The sequence below is a fragment of the Pelmatolapia mariae genome, linkage group LG18 (assembly GCF_036321145.2).
Source record: "Pelmatolapia mariae isolate MD_Pm_ZW linkage group LG18, Pm_UMD_F_2, whole genome shotgun sequence".
Lineage (NCBI taxonomy): Eukaryota > Metazoa > Chordata > Actinopteri > Cichliformes > Cichlidae > Pelmatolapia > Pelmatolapia mariae.
Window position 1 is genome coordinate 8,660,240 of NC_086243.1, and position 24,844 is coordinate 8,685,083.

A 24,844-nucleotide genomic window follows, 5' to 3' on the forward strand; every position below is an offset into this window, starting at 1 on the left:
CACCCTCATCCCTGTGACACCCACCCACACCTGGAGACACAAGAGCTCGCCCACACACACATACACGCACACAGGGGCGGGTAAACGTCATCGGTATTTTTCCTTTTGCTTGTTTGGTTCCTTAAAGTGGATTGTAGCTGTCAGTAGCACTCAGGGAAGCTTCATTAGCCGTCAGGGTGGGAGGCAAGGCTGTGACTCATGCCTGCGTGAAGAGACCAATGGGCAGCCGGATCCTCAGATATAAATAACGAATAAAAATATTCTTGAGTGAGAAAGGGTCACTTGCGCGCCGCCGGATGGGATTTTATCAGTGCGCTCTGTTGATATTCCGCCATCGCCACCACTGGACTGTTTCTTGTCGCGCCTTCGGGTGGCAGTTGTAACATTTAAGTTGTACTTTGTCTGGACTCGACAACCTGTGCGCCCCGTGAGCCGGTAAGATCCCGTCTTCTTTCCTTCTCCAGCTGCACCCTTCGTGTCTGTTTCTTCAGAGACAGAGGTTGGGGGGAAGATGCTTAAACCACTCCACTTTTCAGCCGCTGATATCGTGAGATCAGCTTTGGAGGACAAAATATGAGAGCAAAAACTAAACAATAATAATAATAATAATAATAATAATAATAATAATAATAATAATAATAATAATAATAATAATAATAATAGAATTCTCACATAAATCATTCCCAGACGGGAGACAGAACGAATTTATTAGTTGTTCAGCCTCTCTCTCTCTCTCTCTTTCTCTCTCTCTCTCGCTGCCTCTCTGTCTCGTGATGACATTGTAGTAAGGGTGGTGTTCAAAGCATATCTTAATTGAAATGTCGATTACTGAGTCAACACATTAATCGGGAATGGTTATTTATGTGGACACTGTCACCTCATTTTATCCATATTTGCTGCCTGTGAAGTATCATTTTTAAAGCATTCGTTTTATTCTGATTTTCTGATCATCTCGGTGATTTTATACGGTGGGAAACGCGGGCCTTATGTGTTCTTTCTTTAATATTTTGGTTTTGGTCGTTTAAAATGTCAGCTGTTATATAACAAAACCGATTTTTCTTTTTAAATTAAACGATGATTTGGTTTTAATGATCCATAAGAACTTACTGCAAGAACCAGCCTTGTTTCTTTTGCTAGTTCCCAACTTAAAAAAAACCCTCAAATCTGTAAATCTGTGGCCCATTTTCTGTAAACCTGTGTCATGCAGCAGCGCTGGGGTAGTTAGCAGCTGACTGAATGCAACACAATCCGAAGAGTATCTCTAAATAAAACCGATACCCATGCAGCCATTTTATCCCCCAAAGTATTGCGATGTGCGTCTTGGTTGCGCGTTGTGCGCAACTCACTCCAAATTGCGCGGCTTCAGCCGTTTAAAGGGAGAATGAAGCACTCCTGGTGACGCACGGAGCATCGTTTTCTGATCAAAATCTCGGCCTGCCATTTAAACTGCACTCAATTATCGGAAATCCGACACAGAGCCTCTCCTAACACTGAGTCGTTTTGTTTGCAGCTGAATAATTCCCGCACCAAAGTAACAGAGGACTGATGGCTACGTCTGAGCCGAGAGCCGCCGGCGGGGAACAAGACCCCAACTCAGCTAATTTAAGACCTCCGACCACAAGTAGGTCCCCACACTCCTCTCCCTGTTAACAACACTTTGGCTTCAGCCCCCCGAAGCTAAATTGTGTTTAAGGTTGTCAGTCTCCAGAGCGCTCGGGCTGTGGTGAAAGCCACTCGGTGCCTTGCTCAAAGACACTTCTGCAGCGCGATCTATCGCCAGCAGAGCGGTTTAAACCCAGGTTCACCCTCCACGCGCCTCTGTCTGCTTCTCTCTCTCCCTCTCTGTCTCTCTCCCCTCCTTCTCTGTCTGATAAAGGAGAGTGTAGCCCGGGCCATTTGCTGTGTGGGCTCCGTCGTTAATCATTCCGGTTAAAAACAGAGCCATCACAGCTGCCTGTCGCTGTCTGGCGGATCAGCGGTGCGCGGACCTGGCAGAAATAATGCGCCTTTAAAGCGCTGGGATTTCTAACGATCTCGGAGCGTTTTTCCTGAACGTGTTCTATTCAAAATATGAGTTTCAACCCAAAAATAAAAACACAAAGATTTGAATATTTGATCCAGTGCACCTTTCGTCTTGATAAAGCAAAAGAATTTGATATAAGAATTGTCTGTAATAATTTGTCATAGTTTAGGCATGTTTTTTTTATTCGCTTCCTTTTTTTAAAAGAAAAAGAAAACTCTAAACCTGTGCATTAACCTGTGGGTTAATTAATCACGTCGAGCCTTTGTCGCATACACAAAATTGACTCCATTAGAGCACACTTGAGCAGCCATCTGCAGTCCAAAGCAGGGAAATAATTGCAGTTTTGTTTTGTTTTGTTTTTTTCAGAAAAACGTTACAGGGATAGCCTGCAGCTCCTTTTGTCCAGTGTGCAAATACATGCTTTATTTTCCCTTCCTCGTTACCGGATACAAAATTTCGAAATCTTTTATTTGTGGCCCTTGAGTGCCAATAAACATATAAAAAATATTCAGACTTTTTCTTTCATGGAAATTCAAACCAAGAAAAAGTCCTTTTAAAAAAGGGTGTTTGTTTTGTCTGTTTGCTCGTGTACTGCTGCTGCTGCTGGATGTTGCCATTATCTCTCTGCCACGCTCCATCTCACGCCTGGCGGCTTTGCGTGCGCGCGCGTCTGTGTGTGTGTCCGTGTATGTGTGTGTTTATGCCTCGGCCTCCGCACCTAGGGCTGTTTTTTGTCGGAATGAAATTGCTTCAGTAAATTTAAATGCTTGTTTTTTTGTTTTCGCAAGTTCTCCATCAGGTACATTCGCCTCGTCGCTTCTCACTTTTTGCGCCGTGCGCTCTGCATCTTGTTCCCTCAGGCTTTCTGCTCCATCTCAGCTCACGCGTGTCCACGCTCCGGTTTGTGTGTGCATGTGTGTGGCACTAAGTGTATATGCATGGGCGTGTGTGTGTGTGTGTGTGTGTGTGTGTGTGTGTGTGTGTGTGTGTGTGTGTGTGTGTGTGTGTGTGTGTGTGTGTACGTCGACGCACTACGCTCCAAGTTTGTGCTTCAAGCGCCTACTGTAGACTTCCAGACCAGAGACATTACCAGCTCGCTCCACTCACATACTGTGATCCACTCAATTAATTTCTGCCCTCCTCCGTGAGCTCATTTCACGGGTGTTAATTCCAGTCCGCCCTTTGGCTGGGTGTGTGAGCCGGCGTGGATTTGCCGTGCGGGTCACTGTCGGTCCCTATTGATTGAACTCAAATCGGAAGTGTTAGCAGACTCATCCCCCTTGTGATCAGAGGGAGTGTAAGGAGGCTAAATCCGTGTTCAACAAAGCCAAACAGTCCGTGTAATTCTTTACAGAAAATATGAATATACCCAAACACCCCACAGTCGCACACCTGGCCAAGAGTCGCTCCTTCACGCTTCCATTTATTTATTTTTTGTCCCATTTGTACGCTGTGCTCCATCACCCGCCTCACCACATTTGCTCGCGGTCTCCACGCTCAGAAACTCAAACGTTCATTTTGTTTTAGCCAACGAATACGCGTGGATGCACGGATGCACAAGGAAACTGGGGATGAAGATTTGCGGTAAGTTTTGTTTCGCCACGAAAAAATGGTTTAATCTTGTAGATGTTATTTAAGAAAATGAAATAAAGAAATACATTTTTTTAAAGATTTTTTTTGACATACAATGGCTCTCGATATTGAATTCCGTTGTGACTGCTTCCCTTCCTTCCTTTCCTTCTGATCGGCTCACATTTTCTTTTGCGATTTATTATGATCTTACTCATTTCGAGGCCCTCAGAAATATAGGCCACATTACAGGTTGATAGAGCGGGGCCGTCCTCCACACTGTCAGTGTGCGTTTCCATCTTCCAAAGGTCACTGGACATTAGCCTGTAGGTCTGCTGAGGAGAGCCCCGGATCAGGCCCCCCCGCCCCTCCTTGCACCCTCCCCTGTCTTTCCCATTTCAGCACCAATAGAAAAATCTCCGGGACAAGCCTGGAAACAGAAAGCAGAACGAGCCTTAAAATAACTCGTAACGATTTGCTTTTCCTATCACATCCGGTTATTTCTTGAGTCACTTTTCTCAGGCTTACTGTCAGTGTCTCTAATAGCCCCCCCCTTTTCTTTTTTTTTTTTTTTTTGTTACAATGGAGGGGGTGGATGTGACGTTTATTTTCTCCATCACTTAAAGGAATCTGCTTCTTTCAGAGGCTCACACGATGGAAAGTGTGGATGTTTATTTATTTGCAGTCATGCAAGTTGAATTCAGTGTCACGTAAAGCTCTACCCATTCAAAAGGCGCATTATTGACCGCTTTACTGCAGCACAAGTCTGAGAAAGTCTGACATTGTTTTGTTTGTTTTTGTTTTTTTTAGTAAGTGATCATCGGATTTTCATTAGTTAAATGACGTTTTAACCCCGTGCAGTGGCCACTAATTATTCATACGGTTTATTAATGAGCAATAAACATTTTCACTGAAAATATATTTTTACTTTAAGCGACAACAAAGAGCGTGTGGCTTCCCCGTGTTTTTGACGCGCAATTAGGCCCACGCATCATTCTGCACATATATGCGAAAAGCTTATAAAATCTGACAGTGGCCCTGTAGAGACACGCTGCTTCAGGGCACTTTGCATCCTTCATTAAACCCTCTTCGGGGGGTGTGTATTTATTGGCTGTGTGTAGCAGCCTGTCCTGAGCACCGAGGCAATCAGTCTGCTCCTATAGGGAGGGGCAGGCTGGCTGGGCGCTTCCTGACGGGGTGAGGCTGTGATGTCACAGGGTGAGGCGGGCACCCACGGGTGCTTCCTCTTCCTACTTAGCTTATATAAGTTTGGCCTCCAACAGAAAAGCTTTTCAGATTAAAGTATTCTGGCTGTTTATGAGCTGATTTAAAAAAAATCACAAAAATCTCAATTTTCTTTCTTGCTTTTTTTATTTATTTATTTATTTTCTGTTATATTTTAATTGTTGGTTTCGCTTTTCGCCGTTTTTCTTGTTTTTTTTCTCTTTGTTTTGTTTTTTTATGAGTGGGATGGAGATGTTTGGTGATAACTCCTTCTCTTCGCCGTGCAACACCTTAGGGTTCCTGCAGAAGAACAACAGCCTGGAGGAGAAGGGGAGGCTCGCGGGCCAGAAGAACTTGCTCTCGTGCGATAACAGCGACAGGGACGCGCGCTTCCGCCGTACCGAGACCGACTTCTCCAACCTGTTCGCGAGAGGTGAGAAAACCACACTTCCGCTATCCCAGATCTTCCTCAAAAACACCAACATTATCATTGTTATTATTATAACTCGGGCGTATTATTTCAAATCAAACATCGCTTTCCTGACATAGAACAGAGAAGAGCGTCTTCACTTTTCTGTCTGCCACCTCTGTTTTTGTCCTCTTTTTGCTCGTTAATGACAGTGGGCTTTACAGGAAAATTAATTATTTGCCCAATATCAACAGAACGAACGAGAGGCCAAACTGTGCTGGGTTGGGTTATTCATGTATGTATTGTGATGTAAACCGTGCTTTCGGAGGCTAAACTCGAGGCTTTATAAAAGCCTTGCAGAACTAAAATACTTGGATATTCCGGTGGCCGGTGGCAGAAATGTGAGGGGGGAAAGCTCATTTTAACACCTTAATTTAGCGGAAGCGTGATTTTGTGTTATTTTAATATCCGCGTGAGTTTGTAAAAAGAAAATTAAGACAACGCGACGGAATAAATAGATTACAAAGCACTATTTTTTTCTTAGATTAAATATAAAATACTTTCCTTTCAAAGAACACAATTTCTTTTAATGTCATTATAAACATAAGTGTTTGCCTATCTTTCCTGTTAAAATGTCTGCTGAGAAATGTATTTTGTGTGTTTTGATGGCTATTTCACAACTTAAAGCCTGCTAGCCAAAACCTACGACCAAATATGGAGCCGTCTTTATTCGCTCTAGCAGAGAAATGTAGCCCGAGATACTGAGGGGAAAATGGAGAGAATTTTAGAATTTAGAATTTTACTCAAAAACAAACTAAGTGCACAAGCTTTACAAAAGACAAGCTAATTAATTGACGTGCTCAGATATTAGCTCCCAGCATCACAAATGGCTTCATTTCCCCTACTTTTTCCCCCCGCCCCACGCCTCTTTTAGACCTCCTGCCGGCTAAAAATGGAGAAGAGCCCACCATGCAGTTTTTGCTGGAGGTGGTTGACATCCTTACCAACTATGTCAAGAAGACTTTCGACCGGTCTACAAAGGTTTTGGATTTCCATCACCCTCACCAGCTCCTGGAGGGGATCGAGGGCTTCAACCTGGAGCTGTCAGACCAGCCCGAGTCCCTGGAGCAGATCCTGGTGGACTGCAGAGACACGCTCAAATATGGCGTCCGGACAGGTAAGGGCTTTGGGACGCCCTTCATCGTAGAGGAAACATTAACCTACCCCAACAGGGAAAGATTTGTTGTTGTTTTTTTGTTTTTTGGAAATACAAATTCAACTGTATATGTGCTTGGGTAACTCACATGGAGGTGTGTGTTATTTTTGATGGCAGAGGAGATTGGTATGTGTGATGTGGGCGAAGATGCAATTAACTTTTAACTTTTTGCATTCAAAGGAAACAGCAGTGGGAGATGTAGTCCTGCACCTTATTACTGCCACACACATTATAGTAATAAAGCAGGACATTACGTCTCTGTTAATATCCACACATGTTCAGTGTGTGGATTTTGAATGTGACACAAACTATTAGAGAATGGGCCGTCTCTCGCAGAGTACACAGCCTATTTAGATGACTGCCATATGTATTGTACCCCTGGTAATTCACTTCACATCCTCCCTTTCTTCCTCCCCCCGACTTATTAAAGCATGTGTCGCCTGAGGGGATCCTAACACGGGCTGATTCAAGCTGTTAAAAACGACAACGCTCAAACTGTCCCCCGGGTTTTATATATCAGGCAGTCACTGACTGTGTCTACAACTCAGTAGCACTTTTTTCTCTCCCTCTCTTTCTTCTCCAAACATTTTGTGGCTGTTTTTTTAGTTTGTGGGCTAGAGGAGCTGTCCGTGGTGCTGAAACCGCACACCTTTCATTTCTTTTGTCACACCTGTTATTTCATTTTTATTGTTAATTCTTTTTATTACTCTGTTTATTATGTGAGGCAGGCACCTCCATAACCACAGTGTACATGTATCCATGACTGCATACAGGCTCCAGGTCTACACACAGTCACTGTGTGTGTATATGTGTGTGAGTCTAAATGCTTGTCATACAGCTGTTATGGCCCACTGAGCAGCGCTTTGTCAGATCCCTTTGGTATTATAGTTGGCCATAGAAATACAAAATGAAACCTGAATGATGACTGAACTTAAACTTAAACCGACATTTTTAATATTTATTTTGTATTATTTTTTTTCTCCCTTTAGGTCACCCACGCTTCTTTAACCAGTTATCTTCTGGCCTAGACATTATTGGTCTGGCTGGAGAGTGGCTCACCTCCACCGCCAACACCAACATGTAAGTCACACAGTACGCTCTCTGTACCGAGTGCCTGACACAGTTTATGTGTAGAAGGGAAACACCTATACAATTCACAGGGGGACAAATGATATTTCCTGTTTGTAGGCCAGTGGAAATAGCCTCTAGTCATCATCATATATTAGCATTGCGGAAGTGCTTATGATGTACCCCTGGGCTCACTCCACCACTGGTCAAAGGAGGCCGATTATATAAAGTGTTTGTGTTTTTTTTCCCTGTATTGACAGATGGCAGTCTGGCACAGTGCTATACTGTGTGTATATCACACACCGCCAAGCCCCAGGGGGTGGTTAGATTGCATATTGATCTCAGGTCACAGTTACATGTTTACCCAGCTTGAGTGGAGAAGGCCTGAACCCCACATCAGCTGCACACGCTCTCAGCACACACAGATCCTGACGCAGACATGCTGTGAATGAAAAGCCATAACACTGTGACACGATTACTGGAGTAAGGTGACAAATTATAGCAAAACACAAGCACACTCACAGAGGTTCATACAGATGTCCACAGTCAGTTCATCCACATTTTTTACTGAGCAATAATCAGCCTAATATTTATAGCAATGTCACTTTCATGTGATTTTCTTAGATTTTGATGTGTATCCATAGCAACGTTTAAAATATTAATAATTTCACTGTCCAAAAATTTTCGTAGTGAAATGATTCAACTTTTTACGTATGAAATATCAGAAGTGTGTGAAAAAATTCCCCAGTTATCCACAACAAAAGCAGTCATTATCAAATAACCTGTTTAGTCTGTCCAGCAGTCAGTAGTCAAAGGCTAACAAATTCTATTGTTACATAACACAAAGAAAAGCTGCAAAATGGCACAGTGGAGGCTGGAAATGGGAAATGTTACAGAATACAATAAGAGGCAATCAGCTAATCAACTTATTCTGCAGGCTGTTTTATTAGTGAGAGACACAAATCAGTTAAGATCTATCAAAAACAGCTGAGCTTTATGTAAAAGTAGGAGTGCTTTATTTACGTAGGGTTTTTTATTTCTTTAGAGGAGATGAATAACGAAAGAATGAGGATTGTTTTGAGCTAAGGCTCGATCATGTAGTCATTATTAGATCATGAAGAAAATATAAACTGCCTGGTTTCCGTATATATTTACAGTTCACCCATTACCCAAACAATCTTTAAACATTACAGCTTCTTACAGACTGGGTTCCTTTAACTAGTCATTAACAGCTTCATATGGCAATCACAATGAAACTATGATAAGATAATACAGACGTTTGTATCGTGACTTCAGTCTCAGTTCAGACTTGCCGCATTCATAGATAGGAGAAAACTGAACTGAACTTCCAGTGAAGAACCACTCTTGCAAAAGTCACACCTGCATAAGTTTGACTTGGTGAAAGGGTTGGGACATAACTGCAGAAAATAACAGGACCAGTGCAGCACAAAAGGTCACCCAGAATAAACAGTAATTACAAGACAATGCACTTTAGACCTAAAAGAATATTGTCCAAACTTGCAGCTGAAGAAAAGATTAAATCTGAGGACAGTAAAGCAAAGGCTAGAAGAAAACTGTGACACCTAATTTGTCCAATTTCTATTAAAACATTAGCATAGGAAACTACCTTCTTAGAAAAACTTTCCCATCTCATCTCCTGGTTGGAAGAATGCCCCAAGAGACGGGGCCATTGACTTCCCACACACGCTTGTGCACGCTTTCATAATGACACACGCACACATGCACACACACCAGCTCTGGTTGTCCCAGATACAGCAGCTAGGGTTTCCAGTCCATTGACTACAGGCTCATTGTGAGCTGGTGTTAGCAGATAGGCCAGCTGGGCCCCACACTGAAACACAATGTCCTCCGGCTGCACAGAAAACCCTGTTACATTGTGGAAACTGGCTGCCGCAGCTCCCCACAGAGTGCTCATTCCGGCTCTATTGTCCCCGTGGGTACAGACGGACTCAGTGGTCCTTTGAGGGGCTGAGAGGATTGTGTGTGGTGGTGGTGATGGTGGGGGGGTGTCAGAGGGTTAGTCACATACAGACACACGCGCAAACACACACACACAAACACGTCCATAAACACACTTACACACACACATTGAGTGCCCTTGATGATGATAATAAGGGCATTTAGGGGCTGTCCCTGGGGACAGGCAGGTGACTGAGGGGTAATTTTCACCCTGAAAAGACCAATGATTGGCTCTGATTGTGATAATGATCACCATTATTGCCATTATAGCGTGAAATGACTCAGAGAGAAGGAGAATTTTAAAAAGGTTCACTGGGGTTTTTTGTGCCTTTTTTTGTCCTGTGGCTGGGATGAGTTTTGAGAAGAAAGGAATATGAGACATCCAGGATATTAAGTCTGCTTTATATAAACCATAATTCCACTATATCAAAGGACACTAAATTGGTGAGATGAGGCCAGTGAGGAACTGAAAAGTGAAAAGTTATCCTTGGGTGTAGCAGATCATAGTCACAGCCCAGAAGTCATAGATTAGTCAAAAAATTTACAAAAGCTAAAAATCTTCAGCAGAAATATTTACACAAGAAAAATGCCTCCTTGGTTATTTTTCTTCATCTTTCATATTTTTTTTTTTAATTTCTCTTTGTCTCTTTGTTTTTGTTCTCTGTCACTCAGCCTCTTCGTTGTGCATGCTTCATGATGTTGCTTTGCTGCGTGCTTTTCTGTGCGCACTCTGCATCATCCCCTCATCTTCCTTTGTTGTCCTCTGTCACACTTTTCTTCATTGCATTGTTTCCCTAAATCTCACTCTGCTCGCAGCCTTTATACCTCCCCCTTTCTACCAAACTACAAAAAACAGCCTCAGCCCTTGTGCAGATAGCTATTTGAGGGGAGGGGGAAAAAAAACAGGGAGGAATCGAAGAAACGTGGAGATAATGCTGCTTCTAATTTGGGTGATGGGTGAAGCTACAGCGATGGAGGTGGAGGAGCATTGTGTAACTGGCCTCATTAGAAGCGGGGTAAACAGGGATCAGCGTTAAGGGTGCGTGTGGGAAGCAGTGAAATGTCACTTAGCAAAGAGAGCAAAAGCTCAGGCCTCCTTTCTGTGACACATTTGACCCACTTTAGCTTCTCCAGGAGTTTTGTTCGTTGGCTGTCCGTGGAGATAACAGTCATTTTATCTTTTATTAACTGACAGAGAGGTCAGGCACATATCAAGCTTTAAAAGCGTTGGCTCATTTCAAGAGTGTGAAGATTACTTCTTTTTTTTGTTTTTGAATCTTTTCTCTTTCATCTTTTTAATGAAATAATGAAATTCATAGGCATGGGCTCTCCCTTATTTTATTCTATATTCTGGGGCCAACAGAGGCTGTTATCTCTTTAAAGCACTCCCTCTCCCTGTCCTTCTGTCACACACACACACACACACACACACACAAACTCGAGTTCTCTCAGCCATCACGTCAGCCCCATTCAGAGTCGCCGCTGAGATCGGCACCATTGACAGATAGCCATCAGAGCTTTGTGTGCTTTAATTAAACCACTGAGTGATTTTAGGAGGCATTTGAATATGAATGTTTGCTGGTTGACTCATATCGGCCACTTTTTAATTAGCCCAGTCAGCACAAGCTCCACTTTTGTGCTCTGCAGATGGAATTATAGAAGGACTAATGAATAATATAGACACACAATGAATATCACTGTGTGTGTTTTGGGGGAGTCTGTGGACTCTCTGCCTTACGAGTGCATAAGAATGCGCAGTGTCTCTGAATGATGTGCTGCATTCATTACTCGGTGTTATGATTGGCAGGTTCACCTATGAGATCGCCCCGGTGTTTGTGTTGATGGAACAGCTGACTCTGAAGAAAATGAGAGAGATGATTGGTTGGCCAAACGGAGAGGGTGACGGCCTCTTTTCCCCAGGTCGGTCTTTAAATCACACTACCCATGTATGGCCAATATTCATATTACCGTATGACTTTTGGTCCAAATATTCCACTTGCATGTACACTGCACAGACTGTGTGCTGCTGTCCAGAGTACTGATGTGTGTGTGGTGTGCTTAACAGGGGGTGCTATCTCCAACATGTACAGTGTGATGATCGCACGGTACAAGTATTTCCCAGAGGTGAAGACCAAGGGCATGTCTGCTGCTCCCCGCCTTGTCCTTTTCACATCTGAGCATGTAAGTGACCACACACACACACACACACACACACACCGTACATCTCAGGTAATCTAACAATGCAGATAAGCTGCTTCATTGACTGTAGATTAATCAAAGTCAGGGAATAAGCAGTAGGTCTGTTTAAATCAGGGCACTGGCTGTTTCAATTCATTCATTATTTTAGTTTTTTTGTATTTTGAATTTGACAACGTGACAGAGAGCAGGAAAATTGTCAAGCAACAATTAGCTCTCAAAATATCCCCCCTTTTTGAATTCAGAGGTATTTCATTGTTATGTGTCCCCACAGAGCCACTACTCCATAAAGAAGGCTGGAGCTGCACTGGGCTTCGGCACTGACAACGTGATCCTTCTCAGCACGGATGAGAGGTTTGTAATCGTTGCAGAAATCATCTGACGAATACTGTATGTGCAACATGTAGATCCACAGCGATTCCATGCTGCTCTGCTCGTTTTCAGAGGGAGAGTCATTCCTGCGGATTTGGAAGCCAAAATCCTCGATGCTAAACAGAAGGTCAGGGTTTTTTTTCCCTTTTATTTTTTTATATAATTACATCTCCATGTACTTTTATCTCTAACCACATTTCTTTTCATCTATCCTGGGTACTACATCTGCAGGGTTATGTGCCATTGTTTGTGAATGCAACAGCTGGTTCAACTGTGTATGGAGCATTTGACCCCATCAATGAGATTGCTGACATTTGTGAGAAGTATAACTTGTGGCTCCATGTTGATGTGAGTAGTTTGCAGTAGTGATGATAGCAGTAGCTTCAGTGCGTCATCCACTCCTTTAACAGTACTGTTTTATCTCATTAGGGTGCGTGGGGTGGTGGACTGCTGATGTCTAGGAAGCATCGCCATAAGCTTAATGGAATTGAGAGGTGAGCACATGGGAACTGATAAGCTGCTGTGTGTTGCTATTTAAAAGAAACCTCAGCGTGCTAACGATAGCACTGACAACACGTTTTCCAGGGCCAACTCTGTCACATGGAACCCACACAAGATGATGGGTGTGCCTCTGCAGTGTTCAGCAATCCTGGTCAGAGAAAAGGTACAGGAACACACACACACACACACAGTATCTTGTTTCTATTACTTCACCTTAAAAATTTATGATGACAAGTTTTAGGGACTTTTTTAATCCAAACGTTGGAGCAGGTCGCCACGTGTCATTATAAAGTCCACATATATATACATATGTAAGGCTATTGAGTTTTAAAGCTATTGATGTTCTTAATTACTTCTGTTTATGTTTGTAAAGGGGTAGTAGTACAGGCAGCACAACAGCAATCATGTTTCATGCTTTTCTTTGAGTTAAAAGAATCGAATCATTTATGAAGACAAGTTATCGATCTGCGGTTAGAACACTGTGTAATAAAAGATAACTTGTACATCAACATGCTGTATATCTGAAAGATAACACAGAGACAGAATAAGACAATATGGAGGCTTTCATTCAGTAAGGTTAGTTTGACACAGACATGTAGCAAAAGCTTAAACATTTCCATTACACTTTGGGGGTTTTTTCTTCACTTTAACCTATGAAAAATACAGTTCTATGAATATCCATATTGCACATTCACACTCATCAGCTTTTCTTGGTACATGTAGTCTGACATGTCTAAATGATGACAACCTGGGCAGGAGACCTGTGAAAGGAAATGTTAACAGTTTGTGCACTTTGTCTGTAGGGAATCCTAGCAGGCTGCAATTCCATGTGCGCTGGCTACCTCTTCCAACCAGACAAACAATACGACGTTACATATGACACAGGGGACAAGGCCATCCAGTGTGGCCGGCATGTGGACATCTTTAAATTCTGGCTCATGTGGAAAGCCAAGGTGAGCCGGGTAGACAGACGGGTGCATACATGCTGGCTAAAAAAAACAGAAAAGCATCTCCAAGCCAATAAGAACCTTCATGGCTTTGTTAGTGCAATGCTATTTAGTGCTATACTGAGTGTTCTTAACTGTAATTATTGGCTTCTCTTTTCCCCTGCAGGGCACCACTGGGTTTGAGCAGCACATTGACAAGTGTTTGGACCTGTCTCAGTACCTATACAACAAGATCAAGAACAGGGAGGGATATGAGATGGTGTTTGACGGAGTGGTGAGCTTCCCTCATTTTTTTTTTCCTTTACCGATGTCCAGTTTTAATCACCAGGGTTAATTCACTGCTGTATTTAACAGAATGTTGTTGTATGTAAATGCAAATAAATAAATAAAAACCCACCGTGATCTGTATCTGACGTGTTCATTTCTGCCTGCAGCCCCAGCACACCAATGTTTGCTTCTGGTACATTCCACCCAGCCTGAGAGGCATGCCAGATGGAGATGAGAGGCGAGAAAAACTCCACAGGGTACAACTATAATCACACTATAAGTTCCACCACGATCAGCTTCAAACAGCCAATAAAAGATGTTGCTTTCAGGAATACAAGGCTTTGTTTTGTCATCTTTTTCACTCCAACAGGTGGCGCCAAAGATCAAGGCCATGATGATGGAGTCAGGGACCACCATGGTGGGCTACCAGCCTCAGGGCAATAAAGTAAACTTCTTCAGAATGGTCGTCTCCAATCCTTCGGTCACCCAGTCCGACATCGACTTCCTCATCGATGAGATCGAGAGGCTCGGCCACGACCTGTAGACCTCACAGCCATCGCTGCTCCAGGGCCATCCCGGAGTCTGTGATCAATTTTACTGCAAAAGCGAACGCCAGAGTGAAACATTCACAGTGCTGCAGTCCGAGAAATAATAGGACACGTTTTAGGTTCTTTCTTTCCGGTCTGCCTTTGCCTGCAGCACTCTAAATGTTTTCACTGCTGGAAAGAAACGAGCAATGAGAGAGCCCCTGGAGTTTCTTACTAGCTCTGGCCCACATAGGTACTTCTATAGAAAAAAATATATATAATCACTATCTAAAGTCTCCTTTAAAAGCAAATGTGCTCTAATGTCTGTGTGTGCAATTGAGCCTTGTAATGCGCACGTGTGTGAAAGAGAGTGTGTGTGTGTGCAGTCTTTTAATGTTTGTCTTTTAATGTCTTGTGTGTGTGCCACAGCCAATGTGTGAGTGAGTGCGTGTGGTAAATTAATGAAAAATAGGGGGGGAAAGCACAGATCGAAGTATTACAAGTATCATCAAGTTATTCTGCTGTATCATACATGTGCTGCACAATATGGTGGTGCTTTCAGCTGTACATATGTTTGATCTCAGCGCTCCGACCTGTTTCCCCTGAACCCGGTGTCCAAAGTCCCGCAGCGGCGTATTTTAGGCTCGCACTGTGTTAAAAATAAGCTAACGTGCTCAGCATAGTTACAGGTTGTGTTAAGTGTCAAGCTGTTGCACGACTTCGGACCATCCGACAGAGCTACAGTCTGCAATAGTTTCCCTCGTAGAAGATCCCGATTTAAAGCTATCGTAGGTCTGTGACAACCTTTAAGTTGTAAAACTCTGGCTCGTTGTCCGTTCCCTGCAGTCATGTCATGCCCATTTGTGTTTAAACCAATGTTAATATATTCATATTTGATGATATGAGAATGAGACAAAATATTTATTGCATTTCCGCAGGTGATTGCAGATTCAGGTATTTTATTGTACATGTATCTTTATGCGTATTACGCTGTAACACAGTGAACCGAGTAAAGTTTATTTAAAGTGATATCGTCAGCCAAAGAGAGAATCGGGAACGCAGCAATCCATTGTCCTTTATGTATAACTTCTTATAGACTAGGTGTTTGTAAAACGTTACCTGTTGACCTTTTACTGCGATGCAATCTCTATAAGTGTGTTTCTTTTTGTGATTGTCAGTCTTTTTGACCGAATGTTTTGAGATGATTGACTGGCCTTCTGATGAGATTAAGAATGAAACCTCTATAATCCTCTGGCCGCGGCGCCGGTCTTTTATTTTAGTGAGAAGCACAAGGATGTGAGAATGTACTCTCTCGTTGAGACTGGGAAGAACGAAGAATTGCGTCTGTCTGAATCCTAATGCATTACTGTAATATAGTATATTAATTGTTACACATATTACTTGTATTCTAAGTGTGATGGGAGCTCAATGGAATATCTTGTACAAAGGTACCTGTTAGTGTCTTTGCACATGTTCACCTTACTTTCCTCCATTGTAAAAGGATGCGTTTTAGTATAAGAGTTATGTTAACAGAGTATTTATTAGGGACCATATGTGAATGGCACAATTGCATAAATCATATTTAAAGTAATCTGTGTACTGTATGTGACAAGTAACTCTTGTATGTGAAGCTGTCTAAGGGAACGTTTCCCTGGCAAATTTTCAGTAGGCACTTTAACAGAATCATAACATCTTTAACAAGATATTTAATAAAGTCAATATAAAGAGAACATGAAACGCAGTGTGGCTTATTGAAAAAGTAAAATAAAGAACACCCTGAAAAATGACATTTCATTTGTGTCCCTACTCCAAAGTATCCCATTCTCCCAACAAACTGTCTTTATCAGCAGCTACACACACACACACACACACACACACACACACACACACACACACACACACACATAGAGTGTATATTATTGCCTCTCTGCCTAATCATCCTCCAGAAGCTTTGTTTGGCCCCCAGCTGTGTGTCGGATTGGCTGTGAAACCCTTCTCTCCAGCTCCTTCTCGTCTTTATTCTTTCCTTGCTCTTTGCATCACTTTTCCCTCCCCTCTTATACTCATTTTGCTTTAAAAGAAAATCCTTCCACCTTTCTACTTTCTATGCCTTTTATTAAGCTACGATTTAGTCTGATTCAGTCTATTTAAGGCCCCATTTCATGAAGAAACAAATGCAATGCTTCCGGTGTTTCATAACCTCTGAATAGAGCACGTAAAAAAACCAGAGGAGAAACTCTGGAGTGAAGCTGCACTTATTCATAGAGATGTGCTCCCGGCGCCCTCTGGTGGTGACTCTGTGCCGGTGTTGTGCCAAAAAGTGATTGTCTGCCAAAAACTGATTTCCGGTATTTGCCAAAAACTGATTGCTCGTATTTAAACTGCTATAAGTAACTTGTTGGGCTATAATATGTGAAACATATGTCAAATGCATCCCTCATGGATGACATAAAGTCATCTTGAGCCACAAACAACAGTTTTTGGCAGTGACTTTTATGTAACCTTTATTTGTGCAGTTAAAAAAAAAATCTCATTAACATTAAAAATGTCTTTTGTAAGAGTAAGTTGGCCAAGACAACAGCAGAAATGGCAGCAAATATTACAATAGTTCAGTAAAAATATTTTAAGTGGGGATAAAGGACCGGATTGGTTATAATGTAAGTACAATAACACAGTTATAAAGATACTTGAAAAACAGATAATTTTTTAATTCTATATATAACCCCTTTGTAAACCCTGTTCACCGAAGTCTATTTTCCAACATACGTAAAGATATTACACATAAAAAATACACAGAAACATTGGAAATCAGTTTTTGGCAGGCAATCATTTTTTGGCACAACACACAGCACATGATAATGATACCTTATGAAAAGGGCTTCTAATAGTGCTCCTTCTAATTGAAGGAATTTCAATATATACAAATAAAAACATAAGTATGAGAATGCTTAGGCCCTAGACTTAGACTAACTCATAACCCTACTTATATAGAAGGAAGCTTTTACTAGGTTTTACATTAGCATTTGCATGACTCTGGCTCGTGCCAGTTCAACTGGTTTCACTAAATATGCTGGGATGTATTACAGGAGAAAGACAGATAGCATCTAACAGGCAAGGCATCAGCATTCTGTTCAAATTAAAGCTTTAAGAGTTTCCCGCTGCGAGGCGGCTGTTGTGAATGGAAGTGTCACTTATTAAGTCTCACATCTTTCAGCAGGAAGTATGACACAACAGACAGAGTGGTTTGAACAGGAAACAGAGCATTATCTGTTATGGTTTAAAAGCAACAATGTGCAGTGTTAGAAGGAGACGCACTGTCTTTCAGGGAGAAACACTATGTCAATATTTTTGACTACTGAGCCACCATAAATTATTACATGGCAAGTGCTAAAATAAGCTCGGATGAGCAAGCATCACTGCCACGATCAACTTTAAGCTATAAAAAATACTGACAGTAAAAGATAAAAGCAAGTGTCAGTTATGTGGATCTCACCACTAGCCTGTAAGTAAGGCAATAATGTAAGCTAAAGTCAATAAAGCACTCCTCCTTCCAAAGCAAAAGCACTGCCCTCTGCCCTGTAAAGGCTGGGAAATAAAAAGCTTCATTATACACTGCAATTCAAAGCAGCTCTGTGTAACAATAGAAAAGTAGCTTCAGGGGTAAAGACTGACCTCACTTTTCAGTCCATGTATTCACGTTAATGCAGAAATGCAAAACTACATTAGAAGTAAATTCATGATGTAATTAAAATGTGTTTATTAACAGTTTTGCACGATAACATAAACCAAAAGAAGCTACACATGCATGAATATGTAAACGTGCATATAAAGTGAAATAACCAATGAACAAAACAACAACAATATAACATAAAAAGATTATTACAGCACGGTGCATTACCAGTGTATTTATCCACAGAGTGTCACTGCATGCGTAAGAATTATAAGAAGTCTTGATGTAATTTAGAGGAGGCTCCCAGTTTATATGAAATTTACTAGCAGAGCCATTTAGAAAACATCCAGCTCTGTTCTAATTATGACGTTTTTTGAGTGCATGTCAGATTTAATGTGTATGAGACAGAGGAGCCTTGCAATAAGATTACATGTCTTTCTATAAGAGAGAAACAGGGAATAACCTTCTTCGCATGGGCGGGGAGCATGAAGCTATTTACAGCTCTACCAAAAATGGCGATTGAGGGTGATGGGAGGAAATGTTATGGCCAAGCTTGTGGCATGCATACAGCCTCCTTTGATCTTAAGCGGGCTGAACAAGCAAAAAAAACCAAAAAACTTTTCTGCCACTGTAAAGACGTTTAACTACATATTTAGTCATATTTAATATTAAAAAGTGCAATTTCAACAGTGCATCTCAGTTTTTCTGCACGATGAAGAAATGCTGTAAATGAAAGAAATCTGTCAGCACAAATCAATAAATGTGTAAAATTACAAAAAAAATTCTGTTAGCTCATTGCCCAGATGACTAATTCACATTCATTCACAAAAAACAGAAACAGGAACTTCTCTGTGTTTTGATCATCTTTATTCACCTATTGATTAATTACTTTGGTGCAGTATGAATGGCGGTGGAGGAGGTCTTAATCAGTAACATCCACTGGATTGGATGACTGGCCCCCCGGGGGCTATGTTTGACACCCCTGGTGTAGAGAACCATGAGTGGACTGATGGACGTGTGAAGAACATGTGAATGATTAGAGCTGAGGAATGTTTACATTTGTGGGATCTGTGTTTGCTCTCAAGAAGCAGCAACTGTGTATTACTTCAAATTGTGTAAGTACACATCTTGAGGATATGGAAGATTAGTGACAGAGCCAATATGAACCATAGTTAAGAACTTTACAAAGTATTACAAAATATACCTTGATAGATATAGCAACAAACAGCAAAATTCAGTCTATTTTATTTAAATATTTATTATGTGTGAGCAGGCTATACACAAGTAAGAGGAACTTATTTTAAATAATTCTAAATGAATCAGTGGTGTGAGTTTCTTGCTCGATTGCTTTTTTTCTGCTTTCCGTTTGTTTGTTTTAAGATAATGAATTTCGCTTTCACTGAACCAGTTTGCACACAAAGATTTTTACAGGTACATTTTTAATGACTTTTTGTAGGTTAGGTGTAGTGAACTAGCAGAGCATGAAAGCTGCCTGCATTTGATAAGAGACTTGTAACAGAGATAGATTATAGGAAGAAGTTTTAAATGAGGACCGGTTTCTTAACCTAGTCGTACAACTTCATACAAAGGCAACTAAAAGTGCTGAATAACTCTAAATGTATGTAATTTGATTAAAATAAAATAAAATAGTAAGATTAAAAAGGCAAGATATATGTGACAGTCATTTTGAAGTTTTATCTTTCTTTTAAATGTGAACGAATATTCGTTTAGGATTTTATGTGCTGCTGTTGTTTTTACTGTCTGACATTAAAGAGGCTTGTTAATATTAATTAGCTATTACCAACAGGAATTTCAAAGTTTTGAAAAGGCGTTGTTTCCTGCCACGTAATGACGCATGCGCATCAGTTCGCTTGTCGTTTGGCGACGTGTACCCGGTGAGTGGAAGTACTAAGGATTCTTAACTCGCTGGGTAACAAGCGGCCATAAACCAAACTAAAAAGGCCTTAAAAGAGCAAAAGCATGGGCGGTTCGCAGAGTGTGGAGATACCGGGAGGAGGCTCCGAGGGATACCACGTCCTCCGGGTGAGTTTGTAGCTTCTATAGCCTGCTCTTAGCTCTTAGCTTAGCCTCCGGTCTGAGGCGAAGGATTCCCGGTTGTATGTGTTGACTTGAGGCCGGGGATGACTGCCGGGGCCTCCAGTCCAGCAAACCACCACGTCTGGGAAATGTGTAGTTTAAAGCTGTGTCAACCCAACACGCATCTTTAATCACGGTGTCTGTGTATGCCTGCTGCTCAGCTAGTTAAATATGCTTGCTGAAAGCAAAGAAACCGTAGGGCTAGTTGATGCTACGTAGCTAAATTGAATGACAGCTGCCAAGCTAGTTTTAGTAATAGACCCGTTATCAGACACTTATCTTGTACGCAGGGCTATTTTTACCATGTTTACATATGCTTAGCCTTTGATTAATCGACTAGTGAGCTAAAATGAGCATTTAGTATTTGTCGTCCAGTAGTGGTAACAGTGATATCAAAATAGCAAACACAGAGGCTAGACTTGATAGCATGAGTGTCATTCAGAGTAGGATTGACCCCCATCCTGATTATGGTTTTCACACAGTGGTATTTGTATACAGGGTAACTCAGATCAAAGGCTGATTTGACGTCTTTGTATCCTAGAAGTTGTTCAAGCCAGTTGAGTCATGACTAGTTTGCATGTTGGTCAGCACGATTTATTTAGAGGAAACTGACTTGAATTTCAATAAAGCATCACAGCCTAGCAGCTGAGGATATCCCTCATTTTCATACAGGTTCAAGAGAACTCGCCTGGGCACCGGGCAGGGCTGGAGCCTTTCTTTGACTTCATCGTCTCCATCAACAACACCAGACTGGTGAGAAAATGCAGCACTTGCAGCTTGCAGGATGAAATAGGAGCCTTATGGAAGGCTACAGTTCACAGTTGCCCCTTTCTCTACTTATGTTTGTTTCATTTTCTGCAGAACAAGGACAACGACACATTGAAGGACTTGTTGAAAGCCCATGTCGAGAAACCAGTGAAGATGCTAGTTTACTCCTCAAAGACTCTGGAGCTGCGGGAGGCCACGGTGACCCCCAGCAACCTGTGGGGGGGTCAGGGCTTGCTCGGTGTCTCCATTCGCTTCTGCAGCTTTGAGGGAGCCAATGAGAACGTGTGGCATGTCCTGGTAGGTAGCCACAAAGGTTGTGTGTTGCACCATCTCTGTCTGTGTGATACAGCAGTAATTTTTCTGTGTCTAATAGGAAGTGGAGCCTAATTCCCCAGCAGCTCTTGCTGGCTTGCGGCCACACACTGACTATATAATTGGAGCCGATACTGTTATGAATGAGGTTGGTTACCCATACTTATCTTGGTTCTTGCTGCTGTCACTCAATGTTACTAGTTCTTGATGATTTACCTTCTTGTCCTCCTGTTTCTGCAGTCCGAGGACCTCTTTTCTCTAATAGAGAGCCACGAGGGGAAGGGCCTGAAACTGTATGTGTACAACACAGACACTGACAACTGCAGAGAGGTGGTTATTACACCTAACACTGCCTGGGGAGGAGAGGGCAGGTAATACACAGACTCCTGTTGGAATTTGTGTAATTTCAAAATAAGCGTCCTATTTATTTGCATCTGACATGATTAAAAATGGAAATGCATAAATATTATCAGCCAAGTAAGGTCAGCTATTTTTTTATTAATGATGATGTCCTTGTTTTCTGGGAACAAATGAGCCAAAATTAGAATAAATAAAAAGGCAGATTTAAATCTCTTTTTAAAACATGAGGATAAAGGTGGTAAATTAAAGGTCTCAGACCAGGTCGATGTCAAATGATTTTCACTGGAGAACACTGTTTATATTCTCAATGTTCTTTTCCCCTTCTCTAGCCTTGGCTGTGGGATTGGATATGGATACCTCCACAGGATTCCCACCCGACCGTTTGAGGAGGGGAAGAAGATCAGTTTCCCTGGAACTTCTTCCAGTGAGCCTGTCAGTCCACTGAAAGACGGATTTACTGAGGTCAGAATGTACACATTTATTTAAAAAACAGGGCAGTTTAAAGCTGCTTAAGTATGACTCTGTTGAAACTTTTTGTACCTGTGTCTTAGAGTTTGTGGGGCTATAAATTGATACCCACTATCACTCGCTTAAATTACTTGGTCTATGTGCAGGTACGGCATTGGAAGGATTTGAGTGTTTGTTTTCATTTAGCATGCACACAGCCTGTTGGAGAGAGCAGTTATGTTTTTCAATAGATTCAATGAAATTTTCTACCTTCTGCAGGTGCAACTTTCAGCAGTCACCCCTCCTCCTGCTGCACCTGCAGTTCCCTCTGGCCTTGAAGGGTCACTGTCTGCCCTGTCAATCAGCTCCTCAGCCCCGCCCACCATGCCCAGCGAGCTACAGACAGGTATGTCTGCACTTTCACTCACAGACGTTTGTTAAATCCACCAGTTTTAAGTTTAATACACGGCAGGAATATTCTCATCTAATGTTTAATGTCTCTCTTCTTCCAATTCAGGTTTGCCTACAGTCCCTCTTCTGCCCACCTCCACTAACCCCTCACTCACCCCTCTGCCTCCGCTGAATCCTGCCACTGCTGGCTTGAACCCAGCCACCACGCTACCAGGTGATTTCAGCAAGGTTCACACCCTTCCTCAATAAAGACACAAGTCTTTGTGTACACATTATACACATTCAGTGAACATATTCATGTTGACGTTTCCCACACTCAGAATGACTTTCCTTTACAAAACCTCATCAACTACCCCCTGCCCTTTCTTCTCCCCTGAGCCTTTTCTTTTTTTTGCTCACATCAGTGGCAATGGTGCTTTGTTTTTTCTTTTGTTTTTTTAGTTGTGATTTGTGCCTAGTTTTACCTTCTAGAGTGGTTTACTGCATTAAAGCTGCACGCATTCTGGAGAGCAGTGTACATAAGACTGAGGAAGTCTAAGAACATGAATGATTATGGTGGTTGTGTGGATGTGTTTGCATTTCTAGGTCTGATACCCCTCCCAGGTAGCTTAACAGCACTCCCTAACCTTCCCAACCTGCCAGTCCTAGATCTCAGTGGTGTGTCACTAGCAGGCGGCAGCACCTTACAGCCACCAGCAGGGATGACAGGTGGGTAATGAAGACTTTACTCCAGTCTTTGCTTTTAAGCTTATGGAATAAAGGATCAGTTTAGTTTTTGAAAATGAATTATTATTTAATTACTACCAAACCAGGAAAGAAGTCTTGTGGGTAAACTGCTTCAAGTCTGTTCAGTGAGCAAAATGCACTGTTGCATTTAGGCAGCTGAGTGTGATCAGGAGATGGTTTGTAGTTAGATCTTGATGGTATAAACATGTTCATGCCAGCGTGGGTTGTGACCCTTTATTTCTCCAAATCTCTACAGAGCAGCTGAAAAGAAGGTGAAGTGTGAAAATGCTCTGTGTTTGAAAAGTTAACTTGAGTTTTTAAAAAAAAAAAAACTAACATGAAGGAGGCACAGTACCTCAGTTATCCTTTCTTATCTGTCTTCAACAGTGCCATCTCTGGCTCCACTCCCACCCCTGAACCTTTCAAATCTGGCCACGTTGCCTCCTCTGCCCACCATGCTGCCCTCCCAGCTGCCTCCTGTCCTCTCTCAGGGTTTGACTCCCATGTTGCCAACTTCCACTGCCGCCCCTCCAGCTTCAGTTACTGTCACAGCAGCACACATGATTAATCCAGCCACCGAAGCCACAGCCCCCACAGAGGCAGGATCCACGAACACCACGGAATCTCCAGCACCTACGGAAACAACACTAACGTCGTCATAACGTGGGAAATATGACTCCACTTCCCGTCAAACTCAAACACACCTGGTTTGGCTTATCCTTCCATCTGTCGTTCTCCATGTTTTCTATTTATTTGGCCAAGAGTGAACAGACGCATCAATTCAGACACAGAGGTCAGCATGCTCACGGGCAAGGAAGCTTGTGTGGAGCGAAGGAGGATGCAGAGAACGGAAAGTGCCTGTAGACTGGTCTGACTGCTGTGTCTGTATTGCCTGATGGCCATAACGCAGAGGAACTGTTAGCACTGCAGCTTGCCTAAGCTACTGCTTGAGGAAGATGAAGTCTACTCATTCATTTGTAGTTTACTTTTCACTTCCGCAGTTAGACAAGGCAAAGACCTCTTGAGATTTTCGCCTTTCTTGTATATCAAACCTCTGTTTAAGTTTTATATAACAATTTATGTTAATGGATCTGGATGATATTGCCAACATAATAAAGATAAAAACCGGGATTACAGCTGGAAGTTAGATGTTAAATGAATTAGTCCAGTCCAGAATTGAACTCACCATACTGGAAGAAATCAGACCATAAACCCAAGAAAAGAAATGTTTGTGCTGCTGAATAAACAAGTAAACAAATCCTGAGTGTGATCAACCAACAATTACCTGTATCTTTTTTTTTTCTTATTAGTTAATAGAACCACCAGTCAGTAGATTAATTTGAGTCATATGTATTCCTTTTTTGTTGCTGTATGTCTCCACCCAATGAATGAATCTGCATTATTTTGCACCACCTTTGTGTTTTAAAATTTATTCCCCTTGTGTGTCTCCTTGTATATCCAAAATCTGTACTTCATACGATCTCAACAACACAGAGAACAGTGAGAGCCCGAAGGCCGTGCCAGAGGAGACAGAGGTTTACAGAAACGCGAGCTACTGAGTAAAGTGTGCACTTGCTGCTGGATACATTAAACTTGTGAGAGGTTTTTAATGCAGAGCATATCTCCTGGCATGGTCTGAGTGGAGTGGCAGAGCTGCAATATGGCCACAAGGTGTCACTGTAACAACTTTCTGAGAACATCTGCAGTATGTACAGGGCACGCAATAAAGCCAAATTAATTTTAACAGCTGCCTT

The 24,844-nt window shown here is 42.1% G+C and overlaps 2 protein-coding genes across 3 annotated transcripts; both read left to right on the top strand.

Annotated features, from left to right (window-relative positions):
• Positions 1–169: 169 nt before the first annotated feature.
• LOC134616303 (glutamate decarboxylase 1-like) lies at positions 170–16,055 on the top strand. Of its 2 annotated transcripts, XM_063461056.1 has the most exons (17): positions 170–435; positions 1,511–1,621; positions 3,551–3,607; positions 5,112–5,249; positions 6,160–6,402; positions 7,431–7,521; positions 11,297–11,409; positions 11,555–11,670; positions 11,960–12,039; positions 12,130–12,184; positions 12,289–12,405; positions 12,487–12,551; positions 12,643–12,721; positions 13,362–13,511; positions 13,672–13,779; positions 13,940–14,029; positions 14,143–16,055. In XM_063461056.1, exons 2-17 carry the CDS (start codon positions 1,546–1,548, stop codon positions 14,314–14,316), a joined length of 1,752 nt encoding a protein of 583 aa, XP_063317126.1. In that variant the 5' UTR covers positions 170–435; positions 1,511–1,545; the 3' UTR covers positions 14,317–16,055. The 2 variants fall into 2 exon arrangements, with proteins under 2 accessions (XP_063317126.1, XP_063317127.1); XM_063461057.1 differs by lacking the exon at positions 3,551–3,607 and having other exon boundaries at positions 172–435; positions 14,143–16,054.
• Positions 16,056–19,833: 3,778 nt separating this feature from the next.
• On the top strand, positions 19,834–24,844 carry LOC134616304 (Golgi reassembly-stacking protein 2-like). Its single transcript, XM_063461058.1, has 10 exons — positions 19,834–20,012; positions 20,739–20,819; positions 20,928–21,131; positions 21,208–21,294; positions 21,387–21,517; positions 21,836–21,968; positions 22,233–22,359; positions 22,471–22,578; positions 22,950–23,072; positions 23,478–24,844. The coding sequence occupies exons 1-10, from the start codon at positions 19,950–19,952 to the stop codon at positions 23,750–23,752; spliced, it is 1,332 nt and encodes a 443-aa protein (XP_063317128.1). The 5' UTR covers positions 19,834–19,949; the 3' UTR covers positions 23,753–24,844.